Source organism: Myzus persicae, unplaced genomic scaffold (assembly GCF_001856785.1).
Source record: "Myzus persicae strain clone G006 unplaced genomic scaffold, MPER_G0061.0, whole genome shotgun sequence".
NCBI lineage: Eukaryota > Metazoa > Arthropoda > Insecta > Hemiptera > Aphididae > Myzus > Myzus persicae.
Genome location: NW_019101043.1, coordinates 1 through 18,083, shown reverse-complemented (window position 1 = coordinate 18,083; position 18,083 = coordinate 1). Strand labels below are relative to the sequence as shown.

Below are 18,083 nucleotides of genomic sequence, written 5' to 3'. Positions count from 1 at the left end.
AGATGTAAAAACGCGGGAATTATTAAATACATAATTGAATATATATTTCAAGACGGCGCATTTAGGAATACTAAATTCTGAATTGAAAATTTGAACTCATTTGGCGGTTGGCTAGGTTGGGTTATCTTTTTCTTTTTCTTTTTTCTCTTTTTTTTTTTCTCCATGAAATTTCGGGACAAGTACCCCAATCCCGCTTTTAACTAGGCAGTCATGTCACATTATGCGCCCCTCATGCGAGCGTGGTCAACTTTGTGCAATGTGGGAGAGCTTTTCAAACGGGGCAGCACAGGTGCGGCATCTCACCTGGCCCTGCTTACCTCAATTGACACGCTTGCGAGTTGGCAGCGCGTTTATACGAATCCGTGCTTAATTTTTGAAGTCTGATGACGAAATGCCATACGGACGTCTCAACCACGCTACGCACGCCGACTCTTTGGAACAGTTTCACTTTCGAACCATCCACACCGATTTCGCTTGCGTCGGTCTGTAGATTGAATGGCTTACCCGGAAGAGGAGGACAGAGCCGTGGTGCGGACACCAAAGACTCCTTCAACTTCCGGAACGCCTCTTGCTCAATTTCTGACCAACGCCATTTGGTCCCTTTGGCCAACAGACTCGTGAGTGGTGCTGTGATCTCGGCGTAGTGTGGCACGAACTGACTGTACCAACCACAAACGCCTAAGGCCGGGGCTATACACGGCGTTTTCCGCCGCGTTTTCCGACGGACTAGCTATACAAGGCGTATCCGTCGAGCGTATTCCGCCGCGGATATTTGTACAATATCTAAAAAAAATGGTAAATCCCATAATTATTGTATCAATAGTATAAATATTACAGTATCGCATTCGAATAGCACAAATTAATAATAGACATTAGAGTATTAGCCACTCATCGATCGACCATTTGCAGTAGTCAGTTCGTAGGACAAGGTTTACCGTTTACATTATGCCGAAAATTACACCAGCGCTAATAATTGCTATAAATGAGGCATTGGAAGAAGAAGTAGAGACAACTTTAAACAGGAGGTTTGCGGTACATCCCTACGGGAAAAAAAGGGCAGAAAAGGGCCAATTCAATATAATATACGAAGAGTTACGACGATTTCCAGAAAAATTTTTTAGTTATTACAAAATGTCTGTAAAAACATTTGATGAGCTTTTAAATATTGTAAAAAGTGACTTGGAAAAAGAGCAAAATATCAAAGGTGATACAATACCGGCAGTGGAAAGGTTATCGATTACATTAAAGTAAGTGCTAAGTTTTTATTTGAATAAATAGATTTATTATTTTCTTGTTGTCTTTTCCAATAAAATCAAAATTAAATACTTTATATACTTGTATGCAAATTTAAAAAATGGTAAATACCAAGCATTATATTTAAAAAAATTATATTAACATCTATGCTTTTAATAATAATAAAAAAAATGAAAATACATATTGAGCTAATAGTGAGGTTGCCAGTTGTTACTTGACCTGGGAATTACATTATCGGGAACTTGCAAGGTATAGTCGTTTGTTGTATTCAATGCTGGAATAGATGACGAATATTGAATTGGTTGAAGGGGTAGACAATATGGCGAAACTGATTCGGCTGGACGTTTTTTTGAATATTTTTTTACGACCTGCATCAGTTCAATCCTAGCATCCATTTTACTGGCGTTATCGATTGCTTTCATCTCCGGTAATAATGACAGAAGAAAATGTTTGTCATCATCACCATCATCATTTTGATTCTGGGATTTATCCAAAACTTTTACAAGTCGCTGTTGAAATATTGAAGGTGAATCGTTATTTTTTCTGTTTATAATTTTTTTTTTCCCCGACATCGATGTTGTTGATGGTTCGTTCATTGATGCATCAATATTTGTAGTCAAATTCGAAGGGTCATCGTTTGCAGCTGCAGCCCCAGTATCTAGTGATACTTCTACTGCGTCGTCATCTTCCATAGTATTTTCTAGAGAAAATAGTGACATATTACCCGAGGTTCTGAAATTAAAAAAGTGAACAAGTGAGTTAGGTTATATGGTATATTGAATGGTGGGTCGCGGTAATGTAGGTGTTAAATTTGAATTCAATGATATATCATTGTATACGAAAAACGATTCTCAGTCGAGACGATTAAATTTTGTCGACCAATAATATTTTATTTTATATTATATTTATAGTGTTATTATAATATCATCTGTAGCCGGTAGGTTGAATTTATATATTATTTATATATATAATAGTATAATTTGAAAGTTTCAAGTACCTACGAATAATATTTAAAGATCGAATTTTGACAACATTTATCAAAATCTCGAAAATTATCAATCATTGTAATTAAGAAATTATAGAATGTTCAGTTTTTATATTTAAGGATTGAAAATTTAAAACAAAGTTCCACGTAAGTAATTCTGTAACCGAAAAATCTAAATAATATATTATAATGACAACTTTTCCTGTTGAATTGTGTCTTATGTAAAAGTAAAGAGGTATTATAATATTTTTACAGCATCACTGATAATTTTAAGTTAATAATTAAATACATGAATAATATTAATTCAACTTACCAGCTACCGTATAATAACAACATCAATACAATTTAAAATATCCTAGACTAGCATACCGTCTCTGCTCAGAATCGTTTTTCGTATACAATGATATATCATTGAATTCAAATTTAATACCATCCATTCTACTGCAGTGATCTACTTGTAACCTACTGTACAGCAGAGCGACATCCACTTGACCCCTTTTTTTTTATAAAGTTTAACAAACATGATAAATCTCGTATACAATTTTCAAATCTGATATTTAAAAAGAGGTTTTTTAAGAATTTTTAGCACAAAGCACAATATATATTTTGTCAAAATTCGAAATTCAAATGATCATTCAAAATTATTCAGATTTACGCGCAAATAGTTTTTTTTTTAATTTCTACTATTAAAAACTTATGAGGAACCTATTTGTATTACATTTTCAATATTTTTGACAAAGCGAAATTTTTGTGATTATCAATAATCGAAAAAATAATAATAGTAATTGAAAATTGTATTAGCCTATAAATAGTTCAACATAAGTCATAATATTTTGAAAATTGTTAAGTGTATAAAAATACCATATATGATCATTCAGTGAATATTTTATATATGGTGTTTTATTTTAAAGTTATAGATATACCAAAAACCAAAATCGATTTTGTCAAAAATCACGTTTTTCCCTAATTTGTTTTCGTTTTTTTCCGGTGGTTATGAAATCTACTGAAAATTTTACCCCTTGTCGTCCTGAAAGAACCAACTAGATTCATTTTCTCACCGGAAAATATAATGAAGCTTAAAATCGAAGAATTATTTTGACTATTTATCGGGTACACGACACACACACACACACACACAAAATTTAAAAAGAAAACATACACATATCATTGTAAAATCAATACATTATTTATGACTATTAATCCTATATTATAAGTAAGTAATAAATATATAGTTGGTTTATTTTGTAACTTAAATAGGTTAAACTTACTGTCGAACTTCAAATGTCGGTGTTAAAAATGACAAAGCATCATAATAACAATATTTCGCTTTTTTTGATGCTCGAGAACCTGATCTATCGTACTTGGTATGTTCTTTTCTGAATGCATCACGTAAACTTTTCCACTTCTTTTGAAGTTCTTTAACTAAAACAATATTGAGAAAAATATATTTAATTAAAATTGCAAGCTGCAATATGTGTTGAAATTGCAATATGTTTATATATATATAATGCACATTTATAAAATCATTGAATGCAGAAAAAATTTCTTTGCTTGTATTAAATGAATGATTAATAGAAAATGATAAATAAATATTTAGTAAACATTTTAAGTACCTACCTAACTACAGTTATTTATTATCAATTGCAATACAAAATAAGAATTCTGAAAATTCAATGTCGAAAAAATTAAACTTCCAACACTTTAAAAAAATTTGTTTAATTTTCTGGCAAACTCGTTTGTTTTTATTGAATGTAGGAAAACATGATTTTAAAATATTATTGTATTACATTTTATATTCTGAGTGGAGCGATGAATGTATTGATTTTACAATGTTGTGTGGTTTTTTTTTTTAATTTAAATTTTTTTGTGTCTGGGTACACGATAACTCGTCGAAATAATGCTTTGATTTTCAAAATTTGGTTCAAAATTGAATCTAGTTGATGCATTAAGGAGGTCATTTTTTTAAATTTCCAATAGTTTTCAAAAGCGCTGGGAAAAACCAAAAAAAATAAAATAAAGAAAAAACGGGAATTTTTACGCAAAATCAATTTTTGAAAAATTCAATTTTAGATATTGGTGTAACTCTATAACTAATTACCGTAGAAACATGAAATTTTCACTGAATGTTTATACAGGCATTTTCTATACATGATAAAATATTCAAACAATTTCAAATCTTTATAAGTTATTTATAAACATTTGAAATTTTCAATATTTTTTAGTTTTTTTTTTATAAATGACCTTACAATTTTATTCGTTGTGTCAAAAAACTTGAAAATTTAATACAAGGTTCCCCATAAGTTAATATAATAGCAGTTTGAAATATTAGAAATACATAGACACGAATTTTTTTTATAACCATTTTAAGTTCAAATTTTGACGAAATGTATTTAATTGAAAATTTACAAATTCTTCAGTTGTTAAAAATTTATAAAATGTTTAACTTTTATAGCTAAGGATTGGAAATTTGATACAAGGTTCCACGTAACATAATGAATCTAATTTGATTAATTTAGAATTTATTTTATAGGTACCTACGTTTTTATAAAAAAAAATATAATTAATATTGTATAAAATGTCCAAGACTGAAAACTAAATTAATACTCAAGGATGGGCATTTATGAGTGTTTTTTAAATCTTAAAATTAAGTAATGATTATTATTTTTACCAGGTATTTATCAACTGGAGCTTCTTTCAATCAATTACATTTGGATTTCTTTGTTGGAAAAAGCACGATTCGTGTGATAATAAAGGAAACTTTATTGGTATTATGGACAAAATTACAACCCTTAGAGATGCCTATACCAACAAAGGAAATATGGTTGAACACTGCGGAAGGTTTTTATAACACTGCCAACTTTCCAAACTGCTTAGGAGCAGTGGACGGAAAGCACATCCGTATAATAAGTCCACAACATAGTGGAACAGACTTTTTTAATTATAAAAAATTCTTTTCTATCGTTCTTATGGCGTTAGTTGATTCCAATTATTGTTTCCTGACAGTGGATGTAGGTGCATATGGTCGAGAAGGAGATAGTCATATATTTAAACGATCTGCCCTAGGAAAACAACTATACGAAAATAAATTGAATGTACCCGGAGTTAGAAAACTTCCAAATGATGACAACGGTCAAGAACAACCTTTCGTAATTGTTGGTGACGAAGCGTTTGGGTTACACCAAAACTTATTGAGGCCATATCCTAGGAAAAATTTTGATGTTCAGAAAAAAGTTTTTAATATGCGGTTATCGAGAGCTAGGCGTTTTGTAGAATGCGCATTTGGGATACTATCCAATAAATGGAGAGTGTTTCATACCCCTTTGCTTGTGGAACCTGATTTTGCCGAAATAATTGTTAAAGGTGCTTGTGTCTTACATAATTTTGTACGAAGACGTGACGGAATCAATTATGAAGAAACATTTTGTTGTGAATTGGATCCAATAGACATCATATTTCGAGGGTCATCAGGTACACATGCTAAGGACGTTAGAGAATATTATGCTAAATATTTTAATAGCCCAGAAGGCAAGTTGGAGTGGCAATATTTTAAAATTTAATAATTTATATAAAAAATAATAAAATATGTATTTTTATGACGTATTGGGTAGGTTACTAATAATGTATATCATCATGAGTGTATAAGTATTATTACGTGATTAAATTAAAATTAAAATTTATTAACAATTGTGGTTATAAATAATATAATTATAATGTACTCACTGAATTCTTCTTTCTGTTTTTCCGTCAAATCTTTAAAATTGTTATTCATAGTCTCTCCAATTTCTTCCCAATCTTTTATTTTAACATCATGGTTTTTATAGTCCGAACATGATGTGTTCCAAATACTTTTTTTTTGTTCAATTGATATTATGAAATGATCAGTATCAAATGACATGTTTTTTGTCTGTTATGTAGAAAATTAAATTCAATAATATCTACAATTAATTTGTATTACTTTTTTTAAACACGATTAAAAAATAATAATTTTACTTACCTATTGACAGCTTTTAACAATATTATAAATTTCAAAATATTACTACAGCTCGAGACCGGTTGGTGAACAGTGAACACTGAACTGTGTGTTACAGCACGGTGGTATGAAAAATAATCCGCGTATTATTAAAATAGATTTTCATTAATAATTTGTATAAATAGTTTTAATATCCCATCATATATATTATATATTATAGTGTATTATATGTTATAGTCTCGATATAACAGAAATCATTTAATTTAATTTATTATTAGCTTGTTTCATTTTTTTTTCTGACAATTGTTGGAAACATTTAACTAATTTTGATTAGCTTATACTTTGGTATAATTTTAAATTTATAAATATATAGAGTATAGACGATACCTATTATATAATATGATGGAAAATATTATTTAGTTTCATACTTTCATTGAAATCTATAGTTAATGTATATTATACAGCCAATTATTATCTTTTGTTTTTAATATAGGTCATTTTATTCACAAAAGTGTTCTAAGTTCCAAATGCTTCCCCAATTCTTCTTACGTTAGGTACTCAATTCGCAAGTTTTGGTCAGGGGGGAGAATGAGAGAAGACTTCAATGCAGTTTTATATACTTACCACTTTTTTTGACGACACTACAAATTGAACTTTTTTACAATTGTTATTAGAAAATTGTTCTTTAACATAATATTATACTCCCATAAATTAAAATTAGGTAATCAACCACAAGTTATAAACACCAATTATTAATTAATATAATGTACTTATTCGCTTTTTAGATGGTACTTTTTAAATGTGAAATATATAATCTTTTATTTATTGAGTAATTAAAGCAAATTCATAAAATATTGAATATTCACGTAAAATTATTGTAATAATAAAATTATGGTATAAACGCGACGTTTTCCGTCACCAGTATAGCCCACCCTAATTTAAAACAATATAAAATTAGCAGTTTGCGTTTTTATTATTCCGGCGTTCGTCCGCCAAAACGCAAGCCGACCGGCGTATTCCGCCGCGGATTGAATCGCGGCGTATTACATCCGTCGTGTATAGCTACTTCAATATAAAACAATGAGTTTTGATTTCGACGGAAAACGCCGCGGAATACGCGGCGTACGAAACGCGGCGGAAAACGCCGTGTATAGCCTCGGCCTAACACGTCTTTAGTCTTCTTTGGAACCGGTAATTCTTGAATCGCCGTCAGTTTTTCCGGCTCCCGGTCTATTCCTTCACCGTCCACGACGTGACCTAGGAATTTGATCTGTGTCACCTCGAATGTACATTTTTTTGGCTGGCACGTCAGACCGTAAGACTGGAGTCGCTCCAAGACTCTCTGCAAGTGGTTTAGATGTTGACAGGGACTCTTAGAGTATACCACAATATCATCCAAATAAACCAACACAAATTTACCAACTAACCCACGGAAGACTTCGCTTATCAAGCGACAAAATGTGGCGGGTGCGTTTTTTAATCCAAAATGCATTACCCTGAACTGGAATAATCCTCTTTGGGTCCTGAACGCCGTGAGTGGACGTGTCTCTGGTGAGAGACCCACCTGCCAATATCCTGATTTCAAATCCATGGTGCTGTAAATCTTCGCTCCACCCATTCCTCGGACCATGTCATGGAGATCCGGCATCGGGTTAGCGTCTGACTCCGTCTGCGTGTTCAGACGGCGATAGTCAACGCAAAATTTACGTGAATCATTCTTTTTTTTCACGAGTACCACCGGTGCAGCCCATGGAGATATGCTAGGTTCAACAAAACCCTGTTCCTCCATGTCTCGCACCATTTCGGCAATCACCTCGTTTTTCTCTCGGGAGTACCCGTAAGCGTTTAGAGCCACCGGATTTTTATCCTTGAGTCGGATCTGGTGCTCTATCACCCGAGTTCTGCCTACTTCTCCGGAGAATACCTCCGGATATTGGTATAGGACTTCTTTGACCCGCATACCGTACTCTCCTTCGGGTAAACCTGCGGTTGTTAAGTCCACTCCTACGGTGACCGGAGTTACTGGATTTCTCCAACTCACGGAAACACGTCTTTCTTTCCCCAGGTGGATTATGCAACCACTGTAGTCCCAAGCTACTTGTTGCTCCACGAGGAAATCATGGCCCAGAAAGACATCTCCAATGATATCGTTTAACACTGCCGCTCTGAAGTTTACCTCCATATCCACTATTTGGGCCCGAAATTCGGAAAACTCCGTAACTTCTCGGGTCCGACCGTTCGCCATACGGACAATCTCCGGTTCTTCGGTAAAACTTCGGCCAAACTTCTTTGCCACCCACGGTTTGACGTATGTCCTCGCCGCTTGGGAGTCCAGTAGCGCTACTACTGCCCCGAGTGCAAACTCTAGTTCAATGGCCGGTAACGGAACATCCGTTACTTTAGTTTTCCCCATTGACACCGTTGCAATGGCTGTAGGCCCGAGAAACCGAGAAACGTTCTCTCTCAACTCAAACTTTGAGTCCGTATCTGAGTCTCTCCTCTTGCATTTTTCCCGTGGATAATTAATAAACTCCTCTGAAAAATCTTCGGATGTGACCGGACAAATTAACAACTCCTGTGTTAACTCATCTTGTTCCGCATCACCTGAAATACTGTCCGCGACATTGTTATTGGAAAGATAACTCACCTCGGTGAGATTTTCACATTTGTCCGGAATATTTTCGATCCTTAAAGATTTTCCCGACCTGTTGTCCAGCTGGCCGGAAACCGTTTCCATCACCGAACCATTTACCCGGTCCATTGTCACGAACTGTGGTTCCTCCACCGGAACGTCGTTTGCAATGGTTTTCCTAGGGTGATTTCGGCGATTTCTCCGGTGTTTCTCCGGAGGCTCGACGGTTTTCACCGGGCAGATCCGCACTCCGGAGGTAATCTTCGGGTGACCAAAGTTTTTCTCCGGAGGAATTCCGTTCTTACCGGATTTCGCCGGTTCAGAACTCGTCTGGCCCGATTTCTTTGGGCCCTTTCCCGGGTCTCCGGTCCGTAACGCTCCGAAGTTCCGTTCTCCCAGGTCGGTTCTTGTAACTTGTGGTTCCTGTACCGGAACAATACTCACTGCCCGCGTTGAACTCCGTTGCTTACCTCTCTTCGGATGACTCGTGATTTTCCCGCCGATTACTTCTTGGCCGGCCGGGACCCGGCGGTCCCGCCGGTCGTTTTGGCGTTTCCCGACTCCGACTTTCTTTTTGGACATGAAGCTTGCCAGTGGTCATGATTACCACAAACTTTGCATCCTGCTCCCGAAGATAGTCGTTGCTTCGGATTCGGTACTTGGGATTTTCCAGCACTCTCAACTTTTCGTTTATCCAACCATTTTAACTTTGGTGGTACGCTGGTGCTCGCTCCCGCCTTATCCGATACTACGGCCTTGCTACCATCCAGTACATGGGCAAGCGCTCGTAATTCGCTGAACGATTTCAGTCGCTGTATACGTGCATGAATTCTAAATTCGTCACGCATGAGCCCAATCACTGTCATTACCACCGCTTCTTCTGTCAGACCAAGGTTTAACCTCCGATACAACTGGTACTTATGTAGGACTTACTCCCCCAGTGTTTCGGTCTTGGTCTGAGCGGTGCTCAGCAATTCTGATTGCAGACTCGGCTGCAACTCGTCCCCGTTGAACTTCTCCAATAGTTCGGACCTGAACTCTTGCCATGGCAAGTCCAACGCTCTCATGGTTCCCCACCATGTTCCTGCCTGTGCCTTCAGTCCTATGTTCTTTACTACCAAGGCAGCACTTATCATATTGCTGGCCCACTTCTTCGCCTTATGGCCGTACCGGTTGCCCACATTTTCAACCAGTGGGCCCGGTGCTACTATGTCTCCGAGTATGTACCTCTCGTACACGTTGCGAGACATCCGTTTTTGCATGGCCTGCACCACTGGCATAGAGGCAGTATGCATGTGCAACCACTCGGTACCCTCGCGCACTGACTGCCTCTTTATGTGATCTCGGATTTGCACTGGCACGTGGCCCAGGTCCCAGATGTCATCGGGATTAGGAGTGAAACCTCCCGGCGGTACTGCGTTGGTGCTACTTCCACAAATTCACATTTTTCACTCTGGATGAGTGATGACTCTCGGTAGCCCCGTGTTTGCGCCAGTGATGCATCCAACTTCCGCTGGGATAGTATATCCGGCTCCCACTCGGTGTCCTTTATCCTTTTGTCCCAACACCCGCGCCTCACTGCAAGGGTGCGGTACTTCTTCTCTACATACAAGGTTAACCATCTCCTCGCCCCTTGGAGCCTGCTAGCTATTGCTCCTCCGAATCTACTTGTCTCATCCAGACCACCACCGCCCACAGCACTGGGAGTCAATATTTAGTTGATGGCGTCGTCTCTGGGGATGCCCTGGTTTGTGACACTTTCCAGGAAGCACTCCGCCGCCTGTGTTGGAGCAGCACCCCTGAGTGAAATTAAGTTCCATTGGCAGAATTCCGAGTATATACGCTCCTCCCTAGTCACTGGTTTCTCCAACGCTGGGTTCCTGAACCTTATACCCACAGTCGATCTGGCTATGTACCCCGTACCTCCTGATGGTTCGTAGCTACGCCGTAAGAACTCGGCTCTGTTCGTTGATATGAACGTTTTTAGGGGATGCACTTCATAGCCCAATTTTTCGTATGTATCCATGATACATGCCGCTGCTTCTACGGTCTTCGTTGAGAGGATCACATCATCACCCTGCGCATATAAAGTCGCTACGTGGATCGTTTTTCCCAATCTCGCTTCCGTTATCTTCCTTATAACCTTGAAACTGGCTATGTTGATGATAGTGTCCAACACAACCGTCCAGCGCCACCCAGATGGTAAGCCGTTCTCCCATACCCCTACCATCGATCCAGCTACTACATCCGCTCCCTTTGTAAACAGTGAGTCCCATAATGCTCCCCATACTTTCTCCACATCTGGCACGGTTTCGACGTGTGGCAGTATGTAGTCCCATACCGCTTTGAGGACCACACCTACTGATATCTTCGTCTGGCGTTTGTCGAAGTTTCCCTGGTCTAAAGGGACCTTCCAAGTACTATCATCACGCACTGCCGCTATGATATCGTTATCGATATCCTCATTCCCCGAGGAGCCCGCGAACAATGTGGACGACATGCTCCCTGAAAAACCTGCTTCTAAGACGTGTGATAAGTAGTTCATCCACACACTTACATAGGTTTTGCATATGACTAACCTTGAACGGTTACCCTCCAACGCTTTTTGGGACTGCGAGGACGGACAGACCGTAAAGTCCGTACACCTCGTTAACAGCGGGGACCTCGGAATTCTTAAGCTTAACAAGCCTTTTCCCACGATTCTTTTGTACGAAGCGAACAAAATCGGGAATACCTTAGCCACCCGGCTTCGTTGGCGAGTGAACGTAAGCATCAGGGCACGAAATAGGTAGATTCATGGCTTAAATATACAAGGTTATTGCAATAGTTCCCCCACTATGTCATTTTATCACGTTAAGGAATTAAAATGGCAGCGTAATTGGACCATAGATAATAAAGAATGGATAGGCCATTGCTATATTAACCAAATAGACTCTATATTTAATAGAGGGTCGTGTGCCGGAATGGGGAAGAGAGAAGGACTAATTTTATCAATGCCTCTCATTCTAATAGCGGTCTTATCACAGAATAATCAACAGAATAAGACCTCTATATCCTCAAAATATTTTCATGTTCGTTCCTCAATGATAAGCATACATGGCCTATCTATGAAGGGGACGACGTATATTGGCTATATTATGATATGGACCGTACCCTTACGCTGCCATTTTATTTTTATTTGATAACAATTTGGCTATGTGCAATAACCTTGTATATTTAAGCCATGGGTAGATTCAACCAGCGTTTTACAGCACGACGCGTCTCGTACGTGAGACATCGTAACCTCTGTATTGAGGTTACCGCAAACGTCTGTCCATTAATAAACTTCGGAACGAGGTAATCTCTTGCAATCTCAAGTCACATTTGCGCCTTCATCGGTTCTGAGGAAATCCGATTAAGTGCCGTTACGTACGCCGTACTATCGAACGCATCGATCTAACTACCTGCGAACGATATACCAAGGGACCCCCGCAGGAGTAGACTTTCGCGTCCCGTCTGGAAGGGACCAGGGTGAGAGTTGTACATTTCGCTGGATTTACCATAAAACCGGTTACCTCCAACCGTTTTGTGAATACTTTTCATGCCCGGCGCAATCCCGAGGGCGTTTCCGCCACCAAAATCCGCATAAGCAATGGTATTCACTACGGTTCGACCAAGAGTGAAACCAACGGCTTCTAGTATGCTCGTAGACCTGTGTCTATTACTAGATTAAATAAAAGCGTAGATAAAGGGTTTCTTACCTAACACCACTTCGTGGACATATGCCTCGCGAACTCTGTCCACTCACTTAGAAAAAAGTCTCTGAACGCCGGAAAGTTCCGCGAATGTACTCCACAAAGCGAGGGTCAAGACCCACAACTTGCATCGCGGACGCTATGGGCACATGAGATTCTGTATCGAACGCCTTCTACAAGTCAAGGAATGCAAGACACAGGCCTTTCTTCAGCGAGCGGGCATCCTTCAGCTCCAAGTCGAGAAGGAAAAGATTCTCCGCCACGCCATCGACACGTCTGAACGTGCGCTGCCGATAGTCCACCAGACAATTTTTCCAAGCACTTGGCAAGAATCCGATGGTAATGCCGGATGGCTGTGCGCACGATCGAGCTCGGTCGGTAGTTGCCCGGGCATTTGGGGTTTCCCCTTTTTGCCCCAATGTTCATCAGCTTTTCTGGTATGGAGCCGTAGGCGCCTGAACATGTTGAAAATTCAACCCATCAGGTTACACTGAAGATGTCTCCATTATCGGGCCGGAAATCCGACGGGCCCAGGAGTGGTGTTTTTGCTCAGGAGCGACTCTGTCACCTCCTAGCGAGAAATTGGTTCCATGACAGTGCATGACCGAGATGAGTCAAATTAGGCTGGTCGGCCCGGGACTGTGGTTGAGAATCGTCCTGCCCTTTGATGATGGGCGCTCAGAATTTAATCATCTCATCGCCTTGAGGCAAAGCTTCCTTAGAGTCGACCCCCGCAAGTACACCGTCAGCCACTGCACCTGGATTATTCTCCACTCTGATACGTTTCTCCTGTAACTCTCCGCCTTCAACGCTTTACGGTCACAGGCTTGCGTCTATTGCTATGCCTATCAGCTGGACTGATGCCTGCTTGCAATCGCCCACCCCGTACTCGAGCTCTAACGCCCCGGCTGTTTTTGCCGTATTCTAAATACTACGCCACTATCAGCTAAACACCGTGCCGTAGTAAGAAGTTTCTCTACTCCGTGACCAGACACTGTGGTTAGCTATACCACTGCCTGTTGAATGGCACTCTGTGCCAGGCTCAAGCAATCTAATCTATCAGCTTGGTCACAAACGGCTGCGCAATCACCATTGCTCCGGATCCACCTCCCTTCATCGTTTCCCTACTTGTACTAGGAGTTGCTAGGGTTCATTGTAGTTCATCCAGAAATGCCGCGACCATGTCACGATGTTCTTGGGTAATTCTCCGCCTTATGATAACTTCAAGGGTGCGGCCCTTGTGTTTTTTCAGCGACTCGCGGTTAATTCCGTTTGGTGTTACACAGCCGAAGACGAGTTTAGTTTGTACCAGAGCCAGGAGTCTTTTCTCCACTTGTGACCATTGGAGATGTTTCATTTCAGTCACAATTTGGTCGTTGGCTTCGGATTTGTAGGCATTACTACTGTGGACATCGACACCTATCTTGGTTGCAAATACCTTCTCATAGAACTGGCACTTAAACGCAAGAGTAGTCGGATCAACAACCAACTATTCTTGCTCCAACACAGTTACCGCCGACCACTGTTTTGGGATCTGGCGGCTATCCGAGGCTCTTGATTATTATCATGCATTGTGTTGGAAAGAGGAGTTCCTTGGCGTTTGGCGACGCCGAGGAACCCGGATTTCATCTCGACCTGTACTACCAAGAAAGTGGTCTCGCTGCTCGCGGCCTAAGACTGGTAAAGCGGATACTTTCCTGTTACATGAGCTTCCCCGAGTGCGGTACGTTCTTTGTATATCCTGCACCGAGTTGGTGGGGTTGGACATCGGGCCAGCTCCACGTGAGCCTTTTTCCGTTGCACAGATCGCGTGATCGTGAGACAAAGGGTGACTGATCACCGCTTTTGTACGTTTGGGGGGGGGGGGGCCTAAGCCCGGCGCACAAGTCCGATTTTTTCCTCTGTGGCACAATATTAACTATATTTATACGTATATAATATTGGTGTATGTATGATATTTGATTACAATTATAAATATTTAATAATATGATCAAATTTTTTTCTTTTATTCTTAATTTTACTTCAATTTTCCACAGCCACAGCTTTACAATTAATTTTAACACATCAATTGCGGGCTGGTGTGGAATGCACCCCTAGTTGAACATCATGAATTCGGAGTTCTATCTAGTTTTACAGCTTTGAATTACACATTCCGTTTTTAAGCCAAGCTGTTCTTGCTAAGCCTTTAAACATTGAGTAGCCACATTTGAATGTTTAAAATAACCAACGATGTTACTACTTAATTCAATTAATTGTTGTATTTTATCATAATTTAAACCATTTTTAATAGCAAGTTGTAAATCACGAGTGGAACATGTCATTTTTCGGTTATCAGTAACTACTGCCATAACTTTTTGTTCGATTTCCCATTTACTAAAAGCAGTTTCCAACTGTGGTTGGGAGCTGTATTAGACATGCATGATTCAGAGCGGTCTTTCAATTGGTGAGTTGTTAGAGTGTATGATTTTAGACACCACAAGTCATCAATAAAATGTGCAGTAGCTTTTATATACGATTCTAGAGACATTAACGACCAACAGTCAGATGTTCACTAACACTCTTGAATTTCTTAATTTGTTATTCAACTGACAATTTAAATAATTTGAGTCTTCGTTTTATAGCTGCTTCTTGCATATTAAATAATTTGGTTCGACGATAGCCATACATTGTTGAAAACCGGATGTTGAACAAAAAGATAATGACATTTTGTGAATAGCAATCATTTTAGGTAACGTCTGGTGGATTGGTTCTGTTCTTTCAGAACTCCAAATGTTATATTTGATGCCCTTATTCATAAAAGTTCAACGTCGTTTCCTAAATGGTGGTTCACGAAATTTTAAAGATGATTAACAATCGGTATGCAAATTATTTGAAGATGATGATGAATTTTGAGTTATACCAACAATCGTATAGGAACTTTCAACATCAAGACTATTATCATCACTGAGAAAAATGAATTAATTACAATAATAATTAAAATTAGTCGAAAAGCTTTAAACTAAAGTAAAAGGTTGGCCTAAACAAATTGCAGTTTTTAAAATGACACCCAAACACAAACCTTTTAATAAAAAAGCCACCAAATAAGCTATCTATACAGATATTTTGTCGCAAGTATCCCACTTTCAACTTTTTTATACAATATTTTTGTGCTAAAATAATTTATTGTGCAATTCATTATTATTATTTAATAGAATTTACAAAATAATACAAAAATAAGACCAATTTTAAAATGTATTAAAAAAATTGTATTTAAAAATACTTATGATAACATATAAGACACATTATATAAAGTAGGTAGTAATGGTTTAACCATAGATAATATATTATGGATAGGACATGCCTATGTGAATCGCGTATGGGGTGCCAAAAGAGTCCCCCGCCAGAGGTACCATATTTCTAGTTAAAACCATCGTGGTACCTATCAAAATAAAAAAATATGATAACAAAAAATCTGTCTTCGCTCGTCAGTACCACGGACTAGAATATACAGGACTGGAAACGATAGACTGGGGGAGTGGGGTGTAGTGATATGTCTCTCAAATGTTTCGGTTTGGTACAATCGTGACTGTAACTGCTACCTGTTGTACTACACAACTACTAGATGCATAAGTACAAAACATTAATTTGTATTTTAAGAAACTACCTATTTAAAGACTGAAGTTTATAGTTTTAGTTTAAATTGTTTAAAATACATTTTAAAAATGCCTCGGCAATGTTCCGTGATTTTGTGTAAGAGTTTAAAAGAAAAACACCTAACATTGTTCAAATTTCCTGCTACTGATTTCCATTCTTGGAATGAAATTATTGTCAGAATAAATGGGCCCTATAATAAATATAAAGTGTCCTACGTTTGTGCTGAACATTTCACTGAAGTCGATTTGATCACAACTTACAGTGGACCAGATGATTTAGTAAGAAAATATAAAATATTTATTCTAAGAATTTTTTTTAAATTATTATTTTATAATCAACTATAGGTGATGGGAAAGAGAAAAAAAAATGGCATTAAAAAAAGGTGCGATTCCATCAATTTTTAATTTTCCATTAAATACGTCTGAAAATGCCGAATGTGATTCAATGGTACCTGCATCTTGTAGAAAAGAATTATTTGGTGTACTCCCATCTAAACGTTTATGTACAACAGTATCCTCACAAGTATGTTTATAAAAGTATTTATAAATTATTATTTATGTTCAGTTAGATCTAATCTTGTTAAGTTTATATTATTTTACTATTTTATTTATTGAAGGACCTATTTTCATCTTTCAAAGGATTGTTATTGCCAGTTGGATTGATATTATACCAAGATTTATGTATGGTATCATTGTATAAACTAAATATAGCATCATCAAATGAGATAAAAATCATTATTGAAAAACAAATTGTTTTTCAATCAAGTAATTTAAACATAAGCTTTTTGTAAACCAAAAACGCCAGGACTCAAAAATGTTAGGTCTAAAACAGTTAACATACTCACTGGACATGATTGAAATTGCCAATACTGTTCAATTATTTGATAATCAACTTATTTGTCAAGGGGGCCCAAGTGTCTTAAACTTTCCAGGTATCTACGCATATTTAAAATATTTTGGAATAATAATAATTATTATTTATTCCTAACAGAGAGACCCTAACATTTTAACAAAAATAATTCAATAATTTATACGGAAGGAAAAAAAATTAACTTTTACCTTTTTCCTCGAGACTACGGTTGGACACCTCTGGCACCGAAGTCTCTAAAACTATAATTGGCTTATTTTGGCTACCCCCTTCAGTGCAGCCATGTGGTTGTCGAATGGGATAGTGACATCAATAATCTGCACACTAGTTTCCTTCTTCAGCACCAAGTCTGGACGCAGTCCCTCCGTCCCAATGGCATTCTGGTATTTAAGCCCAGCAGCCTTCTTGATTCGCGGGACGACAGAGTTGTACCACGCCATGTATTGTTCGGTGTATAGCATGCAGTGATCGACGACGTGGGCTAAGATTTTTGTAATGTACCCACATCGACGACGTCTGCGATCACCGGCTCTCCATGACGAGGATTCATTCAAGGGCACAAGGTTGAGGCGAGCCCTATGAATAAACCTCCAGTCGGCGAATCTGGTGAAATCACCGGATTCCAGGAAGTGTGAGAACACAGAGTGAGCCGCGACGCACTCCATCACTCTGCCTTGATCCGGTTTCGCGATCAGAACATCACTCCTCTTGATTCTGATTGATTTACAGATGGTCCTCATAACCTCGCAGAGCTATTTAATCCGCATAATCATTCCATCATAGTTGATGCTTGGAGCGCCATCCGTGGCTCACTTTACGCCTAGGCGTTTGGAGGCCTGCCGCGGTCTGGACCATGTGTTTTGAATTCGACCGTATCCACGATTTTCCCGGATGACATCCTTCTCCTGGCCAGAGAGATATTGCCCTACCACCACATTGCTTGTGTTGTGAACCCCTGAACAATATTATATTATATTATGTTGTCACATAATATAATATTAGCAGTAG

The 18,083-nt window shown here is 38.3% G+C and overlaps 2 protein-coding genes across 2 annotated transcripts; one reads left to right on the top strand and one right to left on the bottom strand.

The window, feature by feature from the left end:
* The first annotated feature begins 4,890 nt into the window (after window positions 1-4,890).
* On the top strand, window positions 4,891-5,796 carry LOC111027494 (protein ANTAGONIST OF LIKE HETEROCHROMATIN PROTEIN 1-like). Its single transcript, XM_022305885.1, has one exon. The coding sequence runs from the start codon at window positions 4,891-4,893 to the stop codon at window positions 5,794-5,796; it is 906 nt and encodes a 301-aa protein (XP_022161577.1).
* Window positions 5,797-17,317: 11,521 nt separating this feature from the next.
* LOC111027493 lies at window positions 17,318-17,815 on the bottom strand. The gene has a single exon (XM_022305884.1). The coding sequence runs from the start codon at window positions 17,813-17,815 to the stop codon at window positions 17,318-17,320; it is 498 nt and encodes a 165-aa protein (XP_022161576.1).
* Between the last annotated feature and the right edge of the window lie 268 nt (window positions 17,816-18,083).

Coding starts and splice junctions, on each gene's coding strand:
- LOC111027494 (XM_022305885.1), top strand. CDS start 4,891: ATGATTATTATTTTTACCAGGTATTTATCAACTGGAGCTTCTTTCAAT.
- LOC111027493 (XM_022305884.1), bottom strand. CDS start 17,815: ATGAGGACCATCTGTAAATCAATCAGAATCAAGAGGAGTGATGTTCTG.